The 23,989-nt window shown below is 34.3% G+C and overlaps 1 protein-coding gene across 2 annotated transcripts in view; it reads right to left on the reverse strand.

Moving 5' to 3' along the window:
* The window catches only part of NCAM2 (neural cell adhesion molecule 2), a 136,936-nt gene that overhangs the window by 77,731 nt on the left and 35,216 nt on the right, over window positions 1-23,989 (reverse strand). For both annotated transcript variants that reach the window (XM_063393880.1, XM_063393881.1), the window contains exons 8-10: window positions 17,921-18,071; window positions 2,819-3,006; window positions 2,044-2,140 (exon numbers count right to left, since the gene is read on the reverse strand). In XM_063393880.1, the coding sequence (XP_063249950.1) occupies window positions 2,044-2,140; window positions 2,819-3,006; window positions 17,921-18,071 (436 nt within the window). The remainder of the gene's footprint in view (window positions 1-2,043; window positions 2,141-2,818; window positions 3,007-17,920; window positions 18,072-23,989) is intronic.

Raw genomic sequence — 23,989 nt, forward strand, 5'->3', positions numbered from 1 at the left:
AATGACACCCCAAATCCATTTTTTCCAGCCTTATTCTTTATCACTACTAAAAACCCTGCCTTTTTTTCTATTTTCTGCATTTAATATCATTATCTAGAATATTCCCATATAGATCATGCTTTACACAAAATCTCCCTATAACTCCATTTATCCTCATCCCCCTTTCTATGTTGTTAACTACAACATGCATTTGTAAGTGTTCACCTAGTTTTCTGATAAAAAATAAGCAAAACATTGCAGAAGTAGAGAATATTAACATGTTTAAAAAAGTGGCATCAGTAACATTTCTGATCTAGTTGTATTAAAAAACAACAAAAAAAGTATTATATTTTGTTATTTGTTTTTCTTTGCATTTCCAGGGGTGCTCAAGTATGAATTTCCTGAAATAAAATGACAAAATATGAGCTTTTTCAATTAACTTTTTAATGCTAATATTCTTTATTAAAATTGATTAATTCACAAATTATAAAAGCAGGAGATATATACATGGCTAAAATAGTCATCATGTAGTATCATGCATCATGATGAGATGTTGTTCTGCAAACCTAAGGAAATAAAAAAAAAGCCTTCTGGAGAATATCTGTTGAAATGCTCTCCCAAGTGTATCCACATCTATGAAAAATGTGGCACACACTGTAGCACACAGCAGCAGCCAGAACATTTTCTCATCATTTTCTCTCCTGAGAGGTAAGACACCAGAGGGATGCAAGTGCTGATTTTCCTTCCTTTCCTATTATTGATGTTCATGGCTGCAAGAAAAGCTTTCTTTCTCTATAGTCAAATGTAGCCGTCAAGGGAAGGTAAGATCACACCACAGCTAACACCCCAAAAAAGTTGTAAAATGAAGAGTAATGGATCTTTTCAATGATGTAAAATTGTGTGTCATAGAAATTTGAACTCCACATTTTCCTTTTTTAGGAAGCTCAGTACCTTTCACAGTTCTTCAAAACCAAAATATATATTACAGTAGGAAAGTATGCTAGTATCCTACAGAGATGATGGGGAAAACTTTCAAAACTGTGTACAAAGTCTAAGAGATTATTAATAAAAAATGGGGTTTTATAAGTCCTGAGACACCAAAAGAAAATAATTGCTCTATGGAGCAAAATACTCAAATAATAGCAATAGGCCAGGTCAGAGAGCTTCCCTGTGACTGCATGTGCAAGCCTCAGCAATGCTCCCCTAAAAGTCTTCCTGGTAGGAGCCTAAAGTTTTGTGGTGGTTTTTTTTTTTTTTGTTTTGTTTTGTTTTGTTTTTAATTACTATTATTATTATTAACAAAAAAGTACTAGACCAAAACTTGCAACTAAAACATTCAGAATCACTTGGAGTATGTGTCCTAATGAAAAAAATATATATATATATTGTGTTAGTCCATTCCACAAGAAAATATAATTGAAAGTACTGTTAAGAAACTCTCACTTGGTCTCAGTTAATAGTTATTTCTGCCAAAGAACAAACATATAGTCATATTTTTCTATTTGCCTAAACAATAATAGAAGGATATAAAAATATTCAGGCATTCTGTAACAATAGGGTATAGAATATCTCAGAGTTTAAATTATTTTAGTCTAGTATCCCAGTCAAGTTCTACTTTCAAACAACTAAAAGTGCAAATGGAGATAAGAAATTCTTGCTGAAGTATTTAAGTCTTTTGTCATTGTTGCTTTATCAAGAAAATATGAGGGAGAAAAAGGAAAAAAAGAATTTTCTAATTCCTTCTTACTGCCTGCAAACCATATGTCTCTCGCCGAAGTAATAAAAATACATTGTTATAAATGTAGTATATAGTAAGAGCAAAGAAAAAAAGGTTAGACTAATTTTTTTCAAGTTTCAAAAGGGCCTTTGAATTAAATCAAAAGAAGATTCATATTTTGAGGGAACTGGTTTATTTTACTTTATATTACAGCTCAGCTCTTACACAATTAAATTATCTGCAAACAGTCCACAGGATAAAATAAACAGAGGATAGGGTGTCTGAACTTAATGTTGATTAAAGTAAGAAAAAATATTTAAAGGAAAGGAAACAAAATTTTAACTTACCAGCTTGACCAAGTGTATACTCCTGGTATCTTGTTCCTATTCTGTTTGTGGCTGTACAATTATACCGTCCAAAATCACTGTCAGATGTGGGAGCAATCTTGAAAATGAACACACTTTGTAAACATTAGTTGCTAATCAAATATATATTTTTTAAAAAATCAGAAATTCAAGTATATAAGTAATTCCTTAATCAATAAGCAGATGTTTTCTTACTTCAACATATCTACTATATTCTCCAAATAAAGACTTAAATACACATTTTTCATGATTGACTCCCTCTTCTCAACCTCAAATGAGGAAATCTGATAATGGAAATAGTGACATTGTTCATCATAATAATTTCACCTTTAAACACTAATTTAAAAAAACCAAAACAAAACAAAAAACCAAAAAAACCCCCAAAACCCCAAAATTAATAAACTTTTTGTAGATACCAAGCACTTACCAGGCAGTCCTTTTAATTTTTAGTCTTAGCTTAATAGTTTAGTTTTATATCTATGGATTTTTTTTTATTTTGAAGAAATGCAAATTATATTTTGTGCAGTTGTACAACTGAGCATAACCCATTCAAATAAATTTTATTTTCTAACTACTCATATGAAATGTGTAAACAGATCAGTTAATATATAGCTTGTTGTTTTGTTCCTTTTTCAGGAGTGTTACTTATTAAATTGCAGATTTTAGCCTTAAATACACTCTACAGTACTCACAGTGCTGCCAAACTGAGGACAAAATTATGTTCTGCCACCACACTGATTTCCATTTGAAGTCTTACCTCTAGAATCAGCTTTCTTCCTGTACTGTAGGTCTTCAAATGAGTTGTATTTTTTACAGGTAAAACTAATTTTCCTCTTTTCCACTGAACTGAGGCAGATGGATTTGCTAGCACTTCACAGCTTATATTGATGGGATTGCCTTCCCAAGAGTAATACATGGTTTGATTTGACACGAATGTTGGAGCATCTGGAAAAAGGAAGTAATGCACAAGTTCATTAACCAATTTAGTGAAACAAGCTGTTTACCTATAGCCAAGCTTTCACATTCACTGAGAAGTTTCAATTGATTGTAGTGTCAGTTTACTAGGCAACATGGAAGTAATAATATTCAACCTTGAGTTTGTTGGGAGTTTATCTTGGTAAGTTTCTCCTCTCATAAACAGTTTCAGCTGAACTTCTCAGGAAAGAGAATACCTGTTAATATATTTAATATTAAGCAATCATAGGCCCTTGAAAGACACTCTCTCAGATATGAAGAAGAGTGTTTACCCTTGAGGATGACAAACTCTTCAGCCAGACCCTTATATGACAAAGAGAGGTGACCTAAAAACATAAATTGTCTGTTCATGTGCTGATTTTATAGTGTCTTCTTTTACTATGGAGAAATTACATTCACTCCTCAAATTGTCTTGTGCTATGGTTTCACCCATATGTGACAGGAACTTTATTATACTTTATGAAATCTTTCAAAAGAGAGATGTTTATTTGTGGAAATAAAACTTTTAAAAATAGCAAAAGAATACCAAATATGTTACAATATATCCTACTTACTGCAAAAAATATATTGCACATACATTATTTAGGACAATCTTTATATCACTTGCTTATGAAATTATAAAGCTATGGTCAAGTAAAAAGATGGTGTGTTTTTCTTAAAAACCTGACTGGTTTGTAAGAAATGGCTGCATTAAACAGATACCACACACTGAGTCTGACACAGAGGAAATTGCTGGTTTGCAAACTACCTGTGATCTTCAGACCACAGTGCCACTAAGTGACAAGACTAATCTCCTCTATTCACTGTTTCTCTGGAGAGCAAGAAGTTTAGTAATCTCTATAAAATGAGAGAGAGTAGCCTTTTCCCTCTTCTTATGTCTTAGGTGAATTGTGTTTTTATTCTATCAAATATTGATTTGTGTTATTTTCTAATTTCATCGTTATTATCTTTAACAGTGTTAAAAAAATGTCTTTATTCAAGGAAACTCTCTTAGTGCTTTAATTCCAAAAATGAATTATCAGTTACAGCTGTTGCAATGGTATCTCTTTTAATATCTAAGATACACATAGATATATATTTGTTTTGATAAATAGCTCCTAAATGTTTCCATATGCTCTCTGGAAAATCTACTCTAGTCCTCTCATATATAGCTTAGTTTTAGGCAAGAAAATTCCTAATAGGTCTATCAGAGACCAGAATGAGCATCTTTATTATGAAGTAAAATTTAGCTTCGGGAATGGTTAAAAACAACTGGTTTTTTTCTTCTTTCTTTTTTTTTCCTGAAATAAACATTTTCAACTTCTTCCTGTTTGCATCTTTCAAAAAGCATAACTTTTTGATGACATATGCTGCTGCTGCTGCATCAGGCATTCGAGCTTTGAGCAAAAAGAACTGTTATCAATAGAAGTTTTAAAGCACAGATCAAAGCTGCTACATTGCTCAAGGCCAGCAGCATCTCCTTTAATAACTGTTCAGCCCTTATTTTTGTAGCAAAACAAGCATTTTCATCTAAATAAGTAAAGCTTGCCTGGCTATGAATTTATTTCCCAGACACAGGAGCTCATCTTTCTGCTCCAAGAGTTTTAATAAGTAATTCTAGTGATCTTGATTTTCACAGACCTTTAAACACCCCATATTTCAGAGGCTAAACAGTTTAATGCAAAGAACAGACTATCAAAGACTCTTCAGAGTGTGACATCTTGCACTAGTGGAGAATATGAAGAAAAAAGCAAACTGCATAAGCATGTTTTATGGTTAGCTATGGTCAAGAATCTCAGAATACCAAGGCTTAGAGCCTTGTTTTTTTTCCTCCAGAAATGAAGTTGATGGTGGGAATCACGTGTAGGAAAACTGTACAAACTTATTTCTGCATGTTCAATAAATGGATCAACAGCAGGTTCAACAAATAGATCAGAAATCTCATTAGAGTCTTCGTGAGGTTTCAAATGTGGTTATTTCACAAGTTTTATGTAAGTACTGTCTTCCAATTTCTTACAATTTCTTACATTAAGTTCACTCTACTTATGAACACGGTCATGAATGTTGAAGATTAAAAGATACTCTGAATCTGAGGAATCCTCCTTCCTAGATAACATTATGGTTTGATGCTCAATACACGTGGCAAACTCATAGCCTATTTTAAGACATACAAGTGAAAAAGTAGTACACTTCTATACTGCACATAAAAGCATTTAAGACAATAGAGACAATTCAGACTTCTCTCTCTTCTAAAGGTAGATTTTGGATGCCCATAGTGTCCATTTGTTGACATTTTAAAAGAATAGGTGAGTAATGGACTTTCATCTGTAGAAAACTACAGGTATCAACAGTCATAAACACAATAAAACACAAACAGGACTGAAAGTCTGTCAAATAAAGGTATATCCTGAAATTAACAACTCACAATTGTAAAGCATTCCCCTCAAAAAAGAGCTTTTTAATTTCCCTATCAAAAAGCTTGTGTAAAAAGTTTTTGCAGCCATTTCCCCAGCAGTCAAGAGCTCCAACACACAAAAAGAAGAGGACTGTGCTAATGACTTGATTTAGAGAATTTATCTTAAGGCAGATGATTTGTGATTTCCTAGTCAGGAACAGATTAAGATACTTGGAGTGATGTTTTACAAAAAGAATATAATTCTGGAAATAATTTTATTTTTTCAGTACAAATGAAAGATTTGTACAAATTATTCCCTTCCAAATCAAATTTTTAGTTTCATAAGAAAGGTAAATTGTTTATAAAGAGAACTTGTTTTTTCTTGTATGCTCTTCATTACTAACTGCTATTTAGTATGCTTAAATGGTTACAGAATTAGTATTCATCAAACATAAACACACACTATATTTAATAGAAAATAATCACAAAAAAAACCAACTGAAAGCCAAGTCTTTGAAAACAGAAGTCTGACTATTTTATGTCTACAAAACCTAATCCCACCCGTTTTATAAAATAACTAATAAACAAATTACATTAATAACCAAAATATTTATCAAAAAGTTCTATCAATTGAAAATGAAACTAGAAATGAGAAGGTGGTCCTTTGCAAGGATCTTTACATGTAATATATGTATTCTTTAAAAAAAAAAATCCAATGAAAATCAGAAAATTGGAACCATTAAAATAATAATGTGCTCTGCTTAGCTTCTATGTAGCTGAGAATTAATTTACACCTGACAAAATTCAATGCAGGGTGCAAACGAACTTTTCCTTTTAAGCTTTTTACAAAAAGTAAAAAGGTAAAATGACATACTAGAGTTCTAAACAGATAAGTAGAAGTGGGAGCTTGAATAGATGCCGTTAAAAAAAAAAAATCAACCCTGATGGTATTTCTTATATCTGAACCTTTAACACCTTACTGAAAACAAAACAAAACCCCCAAACCTGCAAAAAAATTACAAAATTTACCATGGATATTATTTAATAGATGCACATAATGTCATAGAATAGCTCAGGTTGGAAAGGACCTTAAAGATCACCCAGTTCCAATCTCCTGCCATGGGCAGGGACACCCTTTCCCACTGACCCAGGTTGCCCAAAGCCCCATCCAACCTGGTCGTGAACACTTCTAGGGATGGGGCAGCCACAGCTTCTCTGGGAAACCTGTTCTAGGGTCTCAGCACCCTCACAACTTAAAAAAAAAAAATCTTCCTAAAATCCAGTTTCTAATAACTCTCTTTCAGTTTAAAACCATTGTCCTTATGCTATCACTACAGATAAAAAGTCTCTCTTATAAGCCCCCTTTACACATGGAAAGGCTGCAAATGTCTCCTCGGAGCCTCCTCTTCTCCAGGCTTATCAACATCAAGTCTCTCAGGCTGTCTCCTTAGCTGAGCTGCTCCAGCACTCTGATCACCTCCATGGCCCTCACCTGGACCTGCTCCAGCAAGCCTGTCTTGTATTTGGCTTCCCAGTGCTGGATGCAACACTGCAGGTGGGGATCTCACAAAAGGTGGGTAGAGGGGTAGAATCACCTCTCCACCTGCTGGCCACAGGGCTTTGGATGCAGCCCAGGATGTGATAAACTTCATAAGGTTTTAAGGCTCAACTATGAAAGATTGAATATTATTTTCAAGAGATGAGACAATCCAAATGAATACGACATCTTGAAGGAACAAAGACTATACCACAAAGATAGAAAATGAAAACAAAGTATTCTCTGGTGTTGGGGGTTAGATTTGCCACTTTTTCAGTTACAGATTTTTTTCCCATAAGTTTCTAAGAAACCCTAATGACAGTACTTAGCCAGAACAAAGAGAGTAGTTGAAAGACATGGCAGCACAAGGCTACACCTATTATTTTTGAGTCTCTGGGAGTGTCCCTCAGAGGGGAGAGATAATGCACGCTGTGGTAAAGGTAAAAAGACAGAGCTGGGGGGGAGGGGGGGAACTCTTTCTCTCAGCATCAAGGAGGACGGTCAGGCTGCCCCTCGCTGCAGGAAGAGTTCCCGGCCAGCACTCTGCCTCTGCCTCGTCCTGGGAAATCTACAGCCATCTGCTCGTGTACCCGGGAATCCTGAGCTCGTCTCCAGCTCGGGGGTGGGGAGGAGGTGGGGAGAAAAAGTTCCCGGCTGTGTAGAGATGTGCCGAGCCTGCGACCCTGCCGGGAGCCAGGAACTGTTAACTCTTTCTTGGCAGAAAAAAACTTTTGTAGACATTGATTCTCGTGGCTGGTGGTTTGTAAGAAGAGAGAGAGAGAGACAGCCTGGGACTGAGATGACAAAGGAAGATGAAAAGAATCCCAGATGTGCAGTGATGAAGAGGAGTGGCTTTTTGGGCTGGACTTTTCTTGCATAATGTTAACCATAGACTGAACTTGAGTCCCTTTGAACATAAACTGCATTTGGGTGGATGCAGTCAGCTCGACTTTGCTGCAGTGACCGGCACTGTAAGAGTGGAGTGAACAGAGAAGAGAGGGGGAGGGTGTGGTGGTGCCCTCTGCCCTCAGGGGAGATCTCTGTTCTTGGAACCCTCAGCCCCAGGGGAAAGACGGGGAGAGCTCGGCATGCAAGCATCCTTAAAAGAGCCCTGTATGCAGCTTTGGCCCATGGACAGTGGTGAGAGCACTGGACATGGAAAGGAGGGTGTCACCACAGCAACTTCTCTGGGCAGTGCCATGGGTGACATGGAAACACATAAGGGGTGGACCTGTGTTTTCTGGGGGGCAGTCTATGGTGTGAGAGAGACTCCTCTCTCCCTTGCTGAATTGAAGATTAGGTTTTTCTGAGTGGTGATTGTTTGATTTAGAACCCAGGGTTTTGGTTTATGGAGGGTAACGTGTAAGGGGTGAAAATTGGGGGAGGAGAAGAAATGTTCTAGGAGGTTTTCATTTTTGGTTTTTTGTGTGTTTAGGTTTTTTTTTCCATTTCTGTTTTTATATAATTTAATAAAGTTTTCTTTCTGTTTTCAAGTTTTAGGCCTGCTCTGCTCTGTTCTTGATCACATCCCACAGTAGTTGGTAGGAAAAACATATATTCATGGGTGCATTAGCATCTGGCCAGTGCCAACCCATGACATCTGGGTGTAGGATTCTGTAACAAATTATAAATTTAGAATGGCATTTTAGAGTAATTAATGTTATGGCACCAGCATCAGCTAAACTCAAGCTGATCATTATCCTAAGCAAGAGAGAAATCAATAGGTTGGCACTCCAATTAGAATGAGTTCTGGATAACCTGTATAAGAAGATTATTAAAGAGAAGCAAATTCTGACCTGAAAGCTGTCTCTAGCATTTAGATATCCTTGTTAGTTACAATGTCCAGGAACAGTGATTCAAGAACAGACTAATACATCACCTGCCTTGCCCAAAAAGGAATCAAATTAAGGATGACAAAGATCCAGCTTTGGTGTATGTTTGGTGTCATACACAAAATTAGATATAGCAAATTATCTGATTCAGTACATGTGTCCAGACAACTATAATGGAAATCTGGTGTGCAGAATCAGATTCACACTTCTTAATTTAAGAACATTGGTTTTCAAACCTTTTGGCTATTTGTTCCCTTGAAACATGTAATAAAAATATGACAGATTGTCAGGTCTAAGACTCTGGGACATTTCCTACAGTACATTATTGGAAGCCTTGCTCTAAAATGATTAATGTTGGCATAAGTTTCCCATCATCAAGGACTTTAATAAACCACATCCTCTAGCAAATCTAGTACTGTCCTTGCCATCGATCCTGTAAAAGTGCCTCAATTTTTTGTAACTCTGCCACAATTTAGTTAACAGCCATCTATCTTTCTCTTGTATTTTTCTTTCTTACTTTTTTCAATAGTTAATATTTTAAAATGAATAGCACTTCCTTGGATACAAAGTAGAAGAATCTCCACAGACAAGAACAATAACTGTCACATATTCATTTGCAAGAAGAAATAATGTTAGAAATACTTCCAAAATGTGGTTAGGTGACTATATTTTAATCTATAATCATTCTTAAAAGGAAGACAGGATTTGGATAACTTCAGGATTACTAACTTTCACTTTATTGCTACTATCACAATCATATGGTTGTAAGGAAAATCATCCAAGACTTCATTAGGAAGTTTCCGAATAGAAAAGCAAATGACACTCATCATGTATTGGGTTTAAATTTTCATGATCATTAGCTACAACCAGAGGCATCCTTTTTTCTGGAACCCAAACCACAACTTCAAAAGTTTTGAGAGGTACATGTTTCTTTCAAAGCAAGTGCAGAAAACACCACACTTCCAGTAAGACTTTTGTTTCCTGATGCCTTAAGTTTTACCTTTCATGTTTTTCAGGTTTTGTGCTGCCTAGGGGTGTAGTTCTGAGCCTCATATTAAGTGCTAATAAGCTCTCTTCACAGAGTAGGCAAACAAAACAAATCCTTTCCTGCTGAGGACCAAGGACAACGAGTACAATTTTCAGGCCCCAAAGCATAAACAACAGTGGACTAAAGAGAGAAAAGAAGGGTGGGACTTCATAAGCTGAAGCTGTAATTGGACACTTAAACCCCAATATACAAATGGACCAAAACTTATAAAAGTGTAAGACCTCGTGACTGGTTGTCCATTTCTTGTGACCATTTCAAGTCCAACTTGGGAATAGCTCTGGTTAGGCTCTTGTGCCGCCCAAGGTGTACTCTTAAAGGCTTTTTAATAAATACCTACTTTATTCTCTAGCTATGTCCAGTCTCTATTCCAGGTCAGCCTTCCAGGGCATCATGCCCTGCTCCATTCTCTTGGTTCCTCTCAAAATTCATTACAGTATGACATTGATATTCAACAGTATAATGTACTATCAAGTGATTTTAGCTCTATGAATAGTAACAGCCCCCTCCTATGGGAAAGCAGTACCAGTTCCTGGAAACCTTGACTAGGATTTTATTTTTAATATTCAAACACCATACCAATTACTCCATTTCCATAAGATACTTTTGCTAAATGCAAAGCATATTGATAATTGCACATTAAATTATGGTGGACAATGAATGCATGTATGGCTCAGGTGCTTGGTGCTGCCACAGTTGCAGAAATTATTTTTCTATGTTTCTATTTTCTTTGAATTTCACTTGATATTAAAGAATTGTATTTGTTTTCACTTTTAAAAAAGCAAACATAAAAGCCAAACTAAAGCCCCAAGAAATTTTAATTTCATAGAAATGTCCTTTGAATTGATACATCTCTCTAAAATTACATAAACTAGTTTAAATTAGGAGAGGAAATTATAAAGAAAACATAGCTAGGTAAAATAAGCAAAGGCTGCCACTAGTGATGTATAAAATAAACTGCTTGCATACATCTTTTAATCATTTTGTATGCCTGTAAATCACTAACACTGGCCATCAGATCTAGAAGAGGAGGACTCCCCCTACAGATCCATCTCACCAGCAGCAATTTTCATTTTAGTAATAAAATTATCAGGTGCTGCCAGTTGTTAACACGTTATTCTCAAATGGTGCCAATTTGTACCAAATTTTCAATTGTTATATTATTCTAGGACAGAATTACTAGGAATATTTTAGTATGGCCTGACTTCTCCATCAAATATTAGATTATATAATTGTCTTATAGGCAGAGGTAAAAAACTGCAATGTTTTTCTCAAACCAAGATCCTAATGCCATCTTTCTTCCTGTCCTAAGTGTCACATTTTCAGAACAAAATCCAGTCTTTACCTTCCATATTTTCCTGCCTGTCACCCTTAACTCCACAACATGCCTCCTTATTGATATCATCCCTCCCTAATGTTTGTCTCTCTCTCAGGCATTCCCAAATCGTATTAGTTGCTGTATGGAGAAGGACTCTTAAACTGTTCATCTCTTTACTTAATTTTGACATGCAGTGCTGTCCAGAAAGCAGCATATAAAATCTCTAAGAACTTGGTTTGTTCAAGTTTCAAATTTCAGCACCACACTTATCACCTGATTATTTTCTTCATAATACTCAGATGCCTTGGTTCTGTTTGATGGATCTGTCTTGGAGGTATAAAAAGGGAAAAGGCCAAAATGCCCTTTTTTCATTCACAGGTCATCATTATAAGTTACATTTTATATAGTATAAAAATATTTGTGAAACCATTTAAAATTTATCACATTAATGACCAATGTAAATATTTTAATTTTTTAGCCTTTGAGGAAACTCACAATGTAGAATCATGTTCAAGGAAGCATCAGAAAAAATTTCCTTGTTTTTTTTCTTTTTTTTCTACCTTTACTTTTCACAATTGTGTATGTGAAAATTTATGACAGTAAGAAAAGATGCTGAGGCATATATATCCATTAATAACTAAATTACTGGAAGAAAACAAAATAAAACCCAAATTCTATCCTTTCAAAATTGTGTTCTTTTATTAAGAGAAAATTAGCTAACATGTTTTAAAAATCTGCTTCAAATGATAGGAAATTAATTGCATGATTAGCCAAAACATATAGTAGAGTTCAGTAAAAATTTATGAGACATTTCTAACATGAATATCATGTACAACAAGTTATTAACATATATTTACGAAAAATGTTTTTAGGATGGATTTTTTGTTTCAAAGTATTTTTACAGCCTTTTGAGCTAAATAATAGGTAGATTTATGATATAAATGAATAATTTCTCAATTTTACCACAGTGTTATCAGAAAATGAGTGGATGTATTCAACTCTGTTCATATTCAACTATAGGAAGTTTGGTGAAATGGTTTTGGAAAGTGACTTTTTGTGATAAACCTCTTCTTTTGCAGAGAACTCAATTTTTGTATCCCCTTGAATTTGCTGCAATGGCATACTAAACTTCCTTTTGTGCAAGTGCACAAGTGCAAAGAAGGAAAATGGTAAATCTTAGATTGACATTCATAACATGCCTAAATTATCACACTTATTTTGTGATGTTAAAGGTTGACCTTTTCCATCTCATTTTAACCTATAAATTTAAATGGGAGAAATGTAACTAAAGCCAATAGTATTTTATCAAGATGTAATTTTTTCTGTTTTAATACTTTGTTTCTCTTGATTGTTTTTCCTGTAATTTGTTTCTTTCCTGGGTCATAGGACTGTTTCTATAAGTGCTGTTTTCTGGCTGTGATGACTGGATAGAGCTGGGTCCTCATGACCAGTGGATGAAGGGAAGGTGTAAAGAAGACAAAGCCAGGTTTTGTCAGTGGTATCCAGTGACAGGAAAGAGGCAATACTTTACAATTTCAACCATTCAGCGATTCTCTGAGTAGTGACGGGATGTTACTGCACTGATTTCTTTTAACAGAAACCAAATCCAAATTATGAACTGTTTGAATTTATCATGATTTACGATAGCATTAGGCAGCTGGAACTTTTGTGACATTTATCACAACATTAAGGTTTCCCAGAGAAGTTGTGGATGATCCATGGCAGCGTTCAAGTTTGTAGGGCCTCTGAGTAACCAGGTCTAGTGGAAGTTGTCCCTGCCCATGGCACAGGGGTTGGAACTGGGTGACCTTTAGGACTGCCTCCAAGCCAGACTGTTCTATTAGTCTGTGATAACATTTGTGACCTCTTGTACGCAGTAGTAGCACTTTCATCAATTGAAAACCTTTCTTCCTTGAAGGTTAATACAATTTGTAGCTCAATCTGTTGAATCCACTTTTAAGAAATTTTGTATATTTTTTTTGCAAAGATATAAAATTAAATTGCATGAATCCAAAGCATTGCCCTCAACTGCAGTGCAATACACCCAACACACAACAAAGCAAAAGAATAATCAAGTCACAAATTCAAGTTCAATACCGCAACAGTAATGACGTAAAAACAAATACAAAGGAAAAGACTGTTACTGATAAGCAATACAATAGTATAAAAAAATACTGCACAGTTTTCTTTACAGGTAAACACTATACTGCACATGCAGCATGATTATTTTTGTTTTTACCTCAAAGTTGGTACTTAACTAATAAGGAATATAACTACAAAAATCATGTTTGGATGAAAAGCAGTATTAAGAAAAACTTTATATTCCGGGAAGATACTATAAATTACTTAAATGCATTTTTTTAGGAATTGCTTTCTAAAAAATCATTTTTATCAACTACTCACATGGCTGCTCTCATACAAAAATGCACCATGTTATTTAATGCAATCTATTTGTCACAGATAATTCTATCTCAAAACATCACTCTCTGAGTACTGGGAGGAAATAGGTGTTTTTTGACCACCCAGCATATCTAATAGCTGCAGCATCAGTACTGAAATTGAGAGGTTTAACTGAAAAAGCGATGCGAAAACTGGCAATTCCAGCTAAAAAGGTCTCAGTCAGGATGCTTCCTGGATAGTGTATGGGAAAACAGAATTTTCCAAAGGACATAGCTAATGCCTTTTCTCTGGTCAAAGGAGTATTGTCCAAAGGAATTTGCACCTGGTGGTACAGAGCACTCTGAAACAGTAGCATCTTACATAATGTGTGCTCCTGGGAGGATAAAATTAAGTGAGGGCTGTGAAAACTTCCGACAGGTTAATGACAGTTTGAACACAACGAAGGGAAAACTGTAAGGGCACACAGAGAATCTTTCAGAGATTGTAAATGCTGTTCATTACTGGCTTATTTCAAGCTTTTCCAATATAGCAATGATGTGAGGCACCCTAACTAAGAATAACACTGTGGTGAAAGATGATCCAGCACACTGAACATGTAAAAATTAAGATTTTTCTTCGTTGCTAATTATGCAGTGAAAAATTTGTGAAACACAAGACCTAATGTGTTCTCTCATCACAATTTTTCTTTTAGTCAGGTCTGTATAATGCTTTTAAAGTAAAAAAAAAGCCACATAAAAATGCAAGCATTTGTGTAGGAAAACTAACTTTGAAAGACACCTGATACTATATGTAAAATCAAGTTTAAATTGACTAGGGTTTATATATTTAAATTCCTCCGGCTGTCTTGAAAACCTCATCTTAGCATATGGCCTGCTTTATCTTTTTTATGTACTTCTCTAATGCTTCAATTAAAAGAAAAAAGTTATTTCTCTATGATAAATATGTAGATAATAACTATAGACACATCTTAATACCCAAGACATATCATATATTCCACCTTTTCGATTGATTACTTATTATTACTCTCATCAAATACAAACTAAGCTTCATATTTAAAACCAAAATTTGCAGCCAATGAAATCCATTAATAAATAATATTTGAAAATGATATTTTATTTTAATGTAAATTTGATTTACCGTTCATACTTTATATAAAGAAAATGAAATATAACTAAAAACAAAGATGACTTTGTAGGAAGAAACCCTTAAAAATGTCCCCTGGTTCCCTGCAATTCATGTCTGCCCAGCATTTCCTTCAGATTAAAGTCAGGGTTAACTGAGCTCAGTTGGTATCAAACCTGATAATCTCTTCCTGTCCTGGAGAACTGCTCTTATCACCAGGAGCAACCCCAACAGAGAACAGGGACAAAGCACGGAAATTCTGTGCAATCCTACTGTCAGTTTAAATCTCTGATAGGGGTCAGTAAGTGAAAGGATGAGCCAGTGACACCAGAGCACTCTGTGCCTTCATTAGGCCTGTTTGACTCAGGTGGCACTTAAGGGTGTGATGGAAGCAGTTTCCTCTCCTGACTACACAAACTGTCAAATATAATAAAACATAAAGAAAAAATGCTGTAGTTTTGTTACTAACTTACAGAAAGACATTGATGCATTGTTTACTTCCATCTAGAAACTTGAGAGCAATATCAAGAATTAAGTCCTGCTTATCTATTGATACTTTAAAATAGTTATGAGGGGTTTATATGAAAATATTTTAAAAGATAATTAAAATTTCTATTAAAATTACTTAACTGCAAGAGTGAGACATACTTGAATAAATTCTTCTCAAAGCTGGTTTGGAAGAGAACAAAACTAAACTAATGGAAGAGAAAAATCAAAATATTTTGAAGGGCTTAATAAAATTTTTTAAATGAAAATTTGGGGAAAAAATGAAAAACCACTGATATCACTGTTTGTAGCGGCAATTAGTGTGCTGAAGAAATGCCACTTGGAAAATAATACAAGGAGAGTCAAACCTAGTCAATACTGACTTCACAGAATCCCTCCATTTTTAGTAGTTTGCTACAAAAATACAAATTAGTTGTTTGGGTTTTGAACCTGAATCTTTTGCTGAAATTCCCTACCCTGCAGCTTATGAAGTCCCATAACTGGAATAACAGATAACCATGACACTGCTTCATAGAGGAAGGGACTGGGTGTAGGACTGTCAGAGCTTAGGACAGCCCAGCACTGGATGGAAATGGGGGCAAGGGGGTGCTGAAAGACTCTTTGCAGAGACTGTTCTGCTCCAGAAGTTTATGGCAGAGGCCAGACTGATGGGACATAAGGCTGGAAAGAGGCACTTCCTCCTGGGGACATTATTTTAAAGAAAAGGAGAATTCTTTACCATTAAACAAGTGTTTTCTTTCCTGGGCAAGACAAATAAGTTATATTTGAAACTCATATGCCAGTGCAAAGTTATTTGCAAAGAAAAGCAAAACATTTCTCTGAATCAGTAATCAGAATATGAGACAGACCTACACTGTTTCAGCTGAGAAATACTTGCTTTGCATCATGGAACTACTTGACTTAAAGGAATTGAGGGAAATTGTATTTCTGTTAGTCAAACACCATCTGTGCTGGAAAAAAAACCCATTTTGGTTAAAGCTCACTATCTGTTGAGTATTTAAAACTTGAAACTCCAGTTTTAGAAATATCATAATAAAAATCTTCTGTTATACATTAAAATTAATCATTACAGTGTGTGATTTCTCTGATGGTAGAATTATATTTCTATGTTCTTCATAAACTGTGATTCCTCAGAATATTTTAGAGCTGTAGAAACTTCAATGCTGTACCAAAAAAAATTGTGTTAAGGCATAAATTCAGACCTTAAGTTATTCCACTTTCTCATCCACTATATTTGATTGTTCCCATAGAAATTCAAAATTAATTCTGCCATACCATAAAAAGACTATGCTACTTTTAAATTCTTTCCACCTCTTCTAAAACTTTCACCTTGAAAGGTGTCTTAGGTGATAATAATGTATTGTATCAATGCAAAGGTTTTATTATGCCCTCTGGTATGAATTCTGTATTGCTAATAAATTCTTAAATTTCAATTGTCCACATTTCACAACATGTGGTGCAACATCTCTCTCTTCTGAATACAAAATATATTAATATTTAATGTTAAAGCATAGCAGCAACACAACCATAATCAAACCATGTATTTCATATCATTATGTGGAGAGGTGGCAGGAATTTAAAGAAACTTCACGTAATTTGCATTTTTATCTAGGTTTTTTTTTTTCCTTTATATACACATAAAAAGTTATCATTGCGCGCATTAAATAAAACAAATATTGCAAATTAGGATTAATTTCTTAGGTCTTCTGGCTCGGCAATCTCTCCACTCCTTACACCTAAAAATTCTTCTGATCATTCCTCTTTTTTCTTTCAGATTTATATTCTATGCCACAATGCAATGGTTCCTTGCCAAAAAAAGAACACACAACTATACAGTGAAAGCACTTTCAGAACTCCTCAGGAAATCACTCTGTGGTTTGCAATCATTACTTTTATTTCTGTGCCACAGAATCCTATTCCAGCTTTATCTTCCCTCTAGAAAGAATTTTTTTGTTCAAAGGCTCAGTTTAAACAGGTTTATGCAAACCGTAATGGAGATGTAAAATAATTGAGCAACAATAAAATAAAAAAGAAGGATTTTTTTGGCTTGTCTTCACTTTTTTGAAGACATTTTCTCATGAATTTGAAGAACAATTTGAAGAAGCAATTACCCAATTAATTTTTCTTATATTTTAGATTTATATCCTCTGATTGGCTTCTCAAGTATTAGTATCTTCTAAGCAAAAATAATCTCCTTTTCTCCTGAACAAAGTGCAAGAGCTTGGAATAAAGACAGTCCCTAAAAGAGGCTGTTATAAACATGATAACTCCAGGAGAGGTTGTAATTGCGGCTAGAGGACCTTTTCAGGATTAGTAATTCAGAAGACTCAGAAACAAAAGAGAATCTTTGTTGAATCTTAGAAAGTTAAGCTCAAGACTTAGCTGGTGCTCAAATCAGTCCTTACTTTATCCCACTGAATACATTTTATTCCCAGCAGTCTCAGCTAGCCCAGAGATTTGAAGTTATTAAGCTTAGCCTTAAGTTAATGGATAATAACACTGGAATATCATTTCAGAAGAATATAATTTCCTGCTTAAGTCACCAACACACCAACAATGGTCTTGTTAACTGCAGAAAAGACAGGAGTCTCCCACAGAGTAATGAACTACAGGACATGCTTTCTTCATTTATGCAACTTTAATCACGAATTACCATGAAAAAAATGACCTTCCATTAAGAATGTACTTTTTTCTTTTTTTTTTTTTCTTTTAACAAATTTATAAGAGAAAACAAAACATTAGAACTTACATTCAATATCAAGGTACATGCTCTTTTGGTGCCCACCAATTCTACTTGCTGCTTCACAGTCATATCTCCCTGAATCTGACAACTTCACATCTTTAATGTGCAGTGACGATTTTCCATGCTGCCCTTTGACTTCTATGCGGCCATCTGGGCTCTGTTTACATTGATTCAGGAAAAAAGAAGGTTTTATATATTTATATATGTATATCAATGTAGAACTTTTATATATTAAACAGTACTGATAAGAATGACTGAAAGCACCTCTTCACCAATGGTGACGTTATTGCTGACAGCTAAGTAACTTCTAAATTTTCCAAATAAACTAAAAAAAAATAGAAAAACATGTTCTCTTTCTAGGCAGTATAACCAAAGGAATGAACCAAAGTACATGCTTAAAGGAACATTGTCAAGGGAAACCACAAAATGTATCAAATTATGACAGCAATAGTGAACTGCATACTCAAAACTTCTTTATGATCTCACTCACTGTGTTTTGATGCTGTTAAGAAAAATGTAGAGATACAATACTATGTCTTAAATTACACACAGCATTATCTCTGGTCCTTAGAACTGCAGCTTTAAAACTGAATAGAAGTAATGACTCAGACAATGAGCAAATCTCAGAATCTCACAACTGTTAAAAAAACTTGAACCATAAATGCAACTAGAATTTCTGGATTTCAGCTCCTTTTCATTCCATGGAAAAGGCAAGGGAGAAAAATGAATGGTGCTGCTTTCAATTTTCTAGAACAAAAATGTTATAAAAATCCTTATCAATAACGACCCTCCTTCCTCATCCCTCCCCCCAAAATTATTTGAATTTTAAGGGTATAATAATATTAGGTAAAACTAAATAAAATAAAATAAAGAAAATGTCCTCTTCTTGATACTTCAAACTTCATGAAGTGCTACGCCTGAGGAAAATGAAGTTATTTTCTTCTGCTCTTTACTCATAGAATCACACAATATTTTGGGCTGGAAAGGACCTTAAAGCTCATCCCATTTCAGCACTCTGGCTGGGCAGGGGCATGTTCCACTAGACCAGCTTGCTCAGAGTCCCATCCAAGCAGGCCTTAAACATTTCCAGGGTGGGACAGCCACAGCTTCTCTGGGCAACCTTTGGGAAATCTGTTGTTGTGAGTCATGTCACTTTTTTTTGTTTAAGGGAAAAAAACGCCAAACGTGATTAAAAATATTGACATTAACCTACCTTCATTATAGTAAGGTGGAAAAGGGACGAAAACACAGTAACTCTATCACTGCATGACATCAAACTTGAAGCAGGTTTTTATGTTCAATTCTATCCCAAATACACTCAAGTTTACTGCATATTACACCCAATACTCACCAAGAGGCAGCTGATGTTTAAGTGGCTGAGCTTTTAACTCAGTACTTAACTGTTCCTTGATTTAATAAAGGAAATATGCCACAATTTAGACCTTAAAATATTTGATGTAAAACAGTCAAATGAAGCATGCTGTTTATCATTATTTCTATAAAAAAAAAAGTATTCTGATCCTGTGTAAGAATCCAATTATTGAATTTTTGTTTTCTGTGAAAACGACTCAGCATAGGTACACAAATTGAAGTTCTTGAATTCTAACCCAGGAGCCAACATAAATCTCTTTGAACAGGTAAAACTTAGCAACTTAGACCACTTTGCTACCAATTTTAATACTGAAAAATCTATTTCCAAAATATGCTCAATAAAGGAAAATAAAAGTTATAATGTTGCTAGTAAACATGTTACAATAGTGAACATCATGGCTTTTGGAAGGAATTCCTGGGCTAACTAAAATGTAATTTCTTTAAAATAAAACATTAAGTTGTTTTCTAATTTCTGATACAAAGTCAGATTTATATACATGTAGAGCATATATATAAATGCTTATTTATATAGAATTATATACATTGTTTATAGATATGTAAAGCAAATAATTTCTATTACATAGTTAATACCAGTCATGAGTCTTTTCACTTTTATTTAAATATTAAGCATGTAATATCACGGTCAAACTACATTATTCTTACCTAAAATTTATATACACTTCAGAAATTTAATTTCTGATTCTACCTTGATGACTAATATTTCCTTAAGAAGTTACATTTAAAATGGTGAAATAACCTGTGACAATGAATCACAAATACAATAGTAAATACTTTATATGTGATTCATTAATTCAATACTAATCCAAAATACTTTAATTTACTAATACATATTTCACTATAAGTAATTCCATCTATCCTTAAGCACATATATGAGTACTAATAGATGCTATAAAAGAAAATAATAATAATAAAAGTAAGCACAGAGATCCTTAAATTAAATAGCTTTTAGAGTAATTTCTCAATCTCATTTTCGTTTATCTAGTTATTTTCTAATACTGATGGAAAAGATTTAGATTGTACTCGGTATAATTTCCCTATGTTCTCACATTCTCTTATTCAAATGCAGATGATGTAATATATCTTAAATTTATAGGTAGGACAAAACCCAAGCTAATAAAAACTCTGAATGACAGGAGATTTTCACATATCATTTATTTTTATAATCAAATATATGGTAAGAAACATTGTAAGAGAGATTTACTAGGTTCAAAATCCATAAAAAATTAAAACAACTGTAGGCGAGAAAATGTCACTAGAACTATCATAAAAATATGCATTTACTAAAGATAATTTCAACTTTTTTAAAGCTCTTGTGTTAAAATTGCTTACTAAGTCAAACAAAATTTCTAAAATGTGTTCTTCTTCATTGCTTAAATGCATATTATACTATGGCTTCTTAATAAACAGCTTAAAAAGTGCTGTTCCCTGAGTCTATTTAGCAGATGGATTGGTGTACAACTCCATCATTTACTTCCTTTACAAACAGGGTGCAATATCTGATTAAAAATATAGGCCAGCATTCCTGAAGAAAGAAAACATGAAAGAAAACACGAGCATAAATACAGACCAAAAAAAAATTCCTTTAACAAACAAAGAAACAACTAATTAAATAAATAAAGAAATGATACAGGCATTTCTGTCTGTGAGAGGATTCCCAAAATATGCAGGAGATTACCACATACAAATCAAAATGCTGGTTATTATGGTGAAGTTTCCCAAGGACTCCAAAAACACTGGTGTGGCTGCATTATATTTCTTTATGGTATAAATCAGACAAGAGAGATCTGGGTAAATGATTCAAGAACATGTTGTGGTGACAGAAAAGCACACCACAAGTGCAGTTGACTATGGCAAAGAGCAATGAAGAAACTGAGACAAAAATCGAATATGCAGCATTACCTGCAGCAAAAGCTGAAGCCACACTATTTACATTTCATAAAGGCATTATTAAAACCAGGATACACTGACAAAGCAGAACTTTCTAACCATTGGTAACACCTTTCTGGGGTTAATTTTTCTCCTGCACTAATTATGGAGAACACACACTAGCACTATGTCTGGCATCATAACACATCAAGACATGAAGAGAAAGAGACACAGGGAACATTAAACCTTACAAGAAATCCCCACCAGGAAGAAAGCTTTTGGACTGCCAATAGGCCAAAACCGAAATATGGATATAATCTCTATAAATTAAAAATGTCAGTAATTCTCAAGCCTGCCTGAAATAATAATGGATATCTACTAAATTGTGACATTATTTTTTCCCCCTTTCAAATCTTAGAGCATGAGAGATGTAGAATCTGTATTTTATTTCATTGCTTAATAATAACAGCATAAAAGGGTCAGAACAAACCCCTAGACAATCTAGAATAGTCTCTGTGGCCCAACACTCATGGTTGGTGCTCATTCACTGAATTACTCAGTATCTCCTCCCACCATGGAGAATGAACAATCATTGAGGTCTCAAAAACTTGAGGTTAAGACAGTTCCATACAGATTTACATGTTCCTTGGAAAGAACAATTATGTTAACAGACCTTTAAACTCTTAGACATTGGAAGAATGACAGTCTTCAGAAGTTACATTTTCACAGCATTTTAGAAATCATAATAAAATCTTAAAAATAAATATTTTTCATGGTTAATGTTCACTGGAGTATTTCATAGAAATTATAAATAAAGTGGGGGTTTTGAGATTTTGGTGGTAGTTTTTTTTCCCCCCATAATTTCATCACCAGCATAAAACTAAAATACAAGTGAAAAATCTTCAGCAGAGACTTTGAAAAATATCTTAGGTAAAGTCACTTTGTGGTTTTATCCACATTATAGCACATTCCCTAAATTAGGAAACAGGGAAGCCCTTTTATTTTGAATACTGATAGCAATCAAGTTCTCTACCATTGTTAAAGAAAGTCTTCTATACAGGTCTGTAAGTAAAACCATCCAAGATGACATCACATTAAAAAGTACCTTCTGGGAAAAAAAAAAAAGAAAAGAAAAAAAAAAAAAAAAAGAAAAGAAAAAAAAAGAAAAAAGAAAAAAGAAAAAAGAAAAAAGAAAAAAGAAAAAAGAAAAAAGAAAAAAGAAAAAAGAAAAAAAAAGAAAAAAGAAAAAAGAAAAAAGAAAAAAAGAAAAAAAGTGAAAATTTTCTGCACTTGTAATATTTGTACTTATAATATGTTTATAATATGTAGTTAAACACAAATTACTCCTATGCTAATTAAAAAATGAGAGGTATTGCATAATTTGAGATTAGTGCTACAGGTTCTGTTAAAGTGAATATATATTTTTGGTTTTGATAAAAGTCTTGGCATACTAAACATTATTCTACTCCTTGACTTCTTCTGTCCTGCTCTTGCGTCCTGAATGTCTTGCATAATCTGTAGCTCCACGTGTGAATATTCCCAAAGGCCTGACCAGCTGATGCTCACCTGACTGGTCTATGCACAGTTTCAAAGTCAAAAAGCAGAGCTCCCAAAGTTTTATCAGAAAAATGATAACTCAAGGATTCCACTCGCAGAGAGGATGGGGATGTGATGAGACACCAACATCCACATGGAGACAAGGATAGCTTCTGGAACAGAGTAAATTACCCAGGTACCACGGAGTTTCCAATCTGCAAAATTCCACTGCCACTTTAGTAAAATCAGAGTAATTTTTCAGGAGAGGAGGGTTTGCTGATTACGATGCTCAGAAATTGTCATTAATTTACTAACTGTAGAAAGATGAACTTGGGCAGAGGAGGATGGTGTGGTTAGTGGATGAGTTTGATTTATCAGCCAATCTCTCCAACTCCCACTGAGGAAAAGTAAAACCAAATGAGATGAAGTTGTAGCGCTGCCAAAACTTGCATTTTGAGTTCGCTGAAAACAATAATGGAAGGTAAGAACAGTTGCAGAAATTGGTGACTCATTTGTAGCTGGATTTTAGTATTATTGCTTGGATGGTTAGAGCAGCTGACTTCCCTCCTAGACTTTATTATTTGGCTGTCAAAGTACTCCTTCAACCCCTGAAGTCCAAGTGCAAGACTGCAAGCAAAAATTTTTCCTTTATTTAAAATCTAGACAAGTTGAATTAAGTTTATTTGTTTTTCTTCTAATGTTTAAAGCTTTTTCATGAGCAAACTGCCATCACTGTCCATAGTTAAAATGCTACAGGTCAGTTTTGCCAGTCAAATTTACTAAATACATCTTCTGACATCTTGTGTACATTAGTATTATTTTGGATGTGCACTGCATATACTGACCACAGAAAAGATGAAGAGGTAGTGACTTAGAATTGAGACTGGTTTTTTCTTTTGCAAAACATGGAGAACTATACTAAAGAACAGTCACTGGAAGAACATGTAACTTGAGTAAAAGCCACAGGTGTTTTAAATTTCCTGCAAAGGATCTGCTTCAGATGCACACTGTCAAAGAGCCTCATACTGCTGGGGGGAGGATTGAAAAAAAAATCATAATTCTTCCTTCTTTGGATCAAATTGATAAAAATTGCCCACTCATTATGTTGTCTTGGTCATGTATTTAGTACACATCTCTGAACTTTCAAGGAGAAAACAAATATTGATTAACAGAATCATCTTTGGAATATTACAAATAACAATTTTTTAGGAAGTTTGCTGATTTCAGGTTGTGTTTGCATCCACGTGAGAGGTAACTTGAGGTAATATACTTCAGGCTGAT

This window comes from Prinia subflava, chromosome 3, assembly GCF_021018805.1.
Source record: "Prinia subflava isolate CZ2003 ecotype Zambia chromosome 3, Cam_Psub_1.2, whole genome shotgun sequence".
In the NCBI taxonomy this organism is placed as follows: Eukaryota; Metazoa; Chordata; class Aves; order Passeriformes; family Cisticolidae; genus Prinia; species Prinia subflava.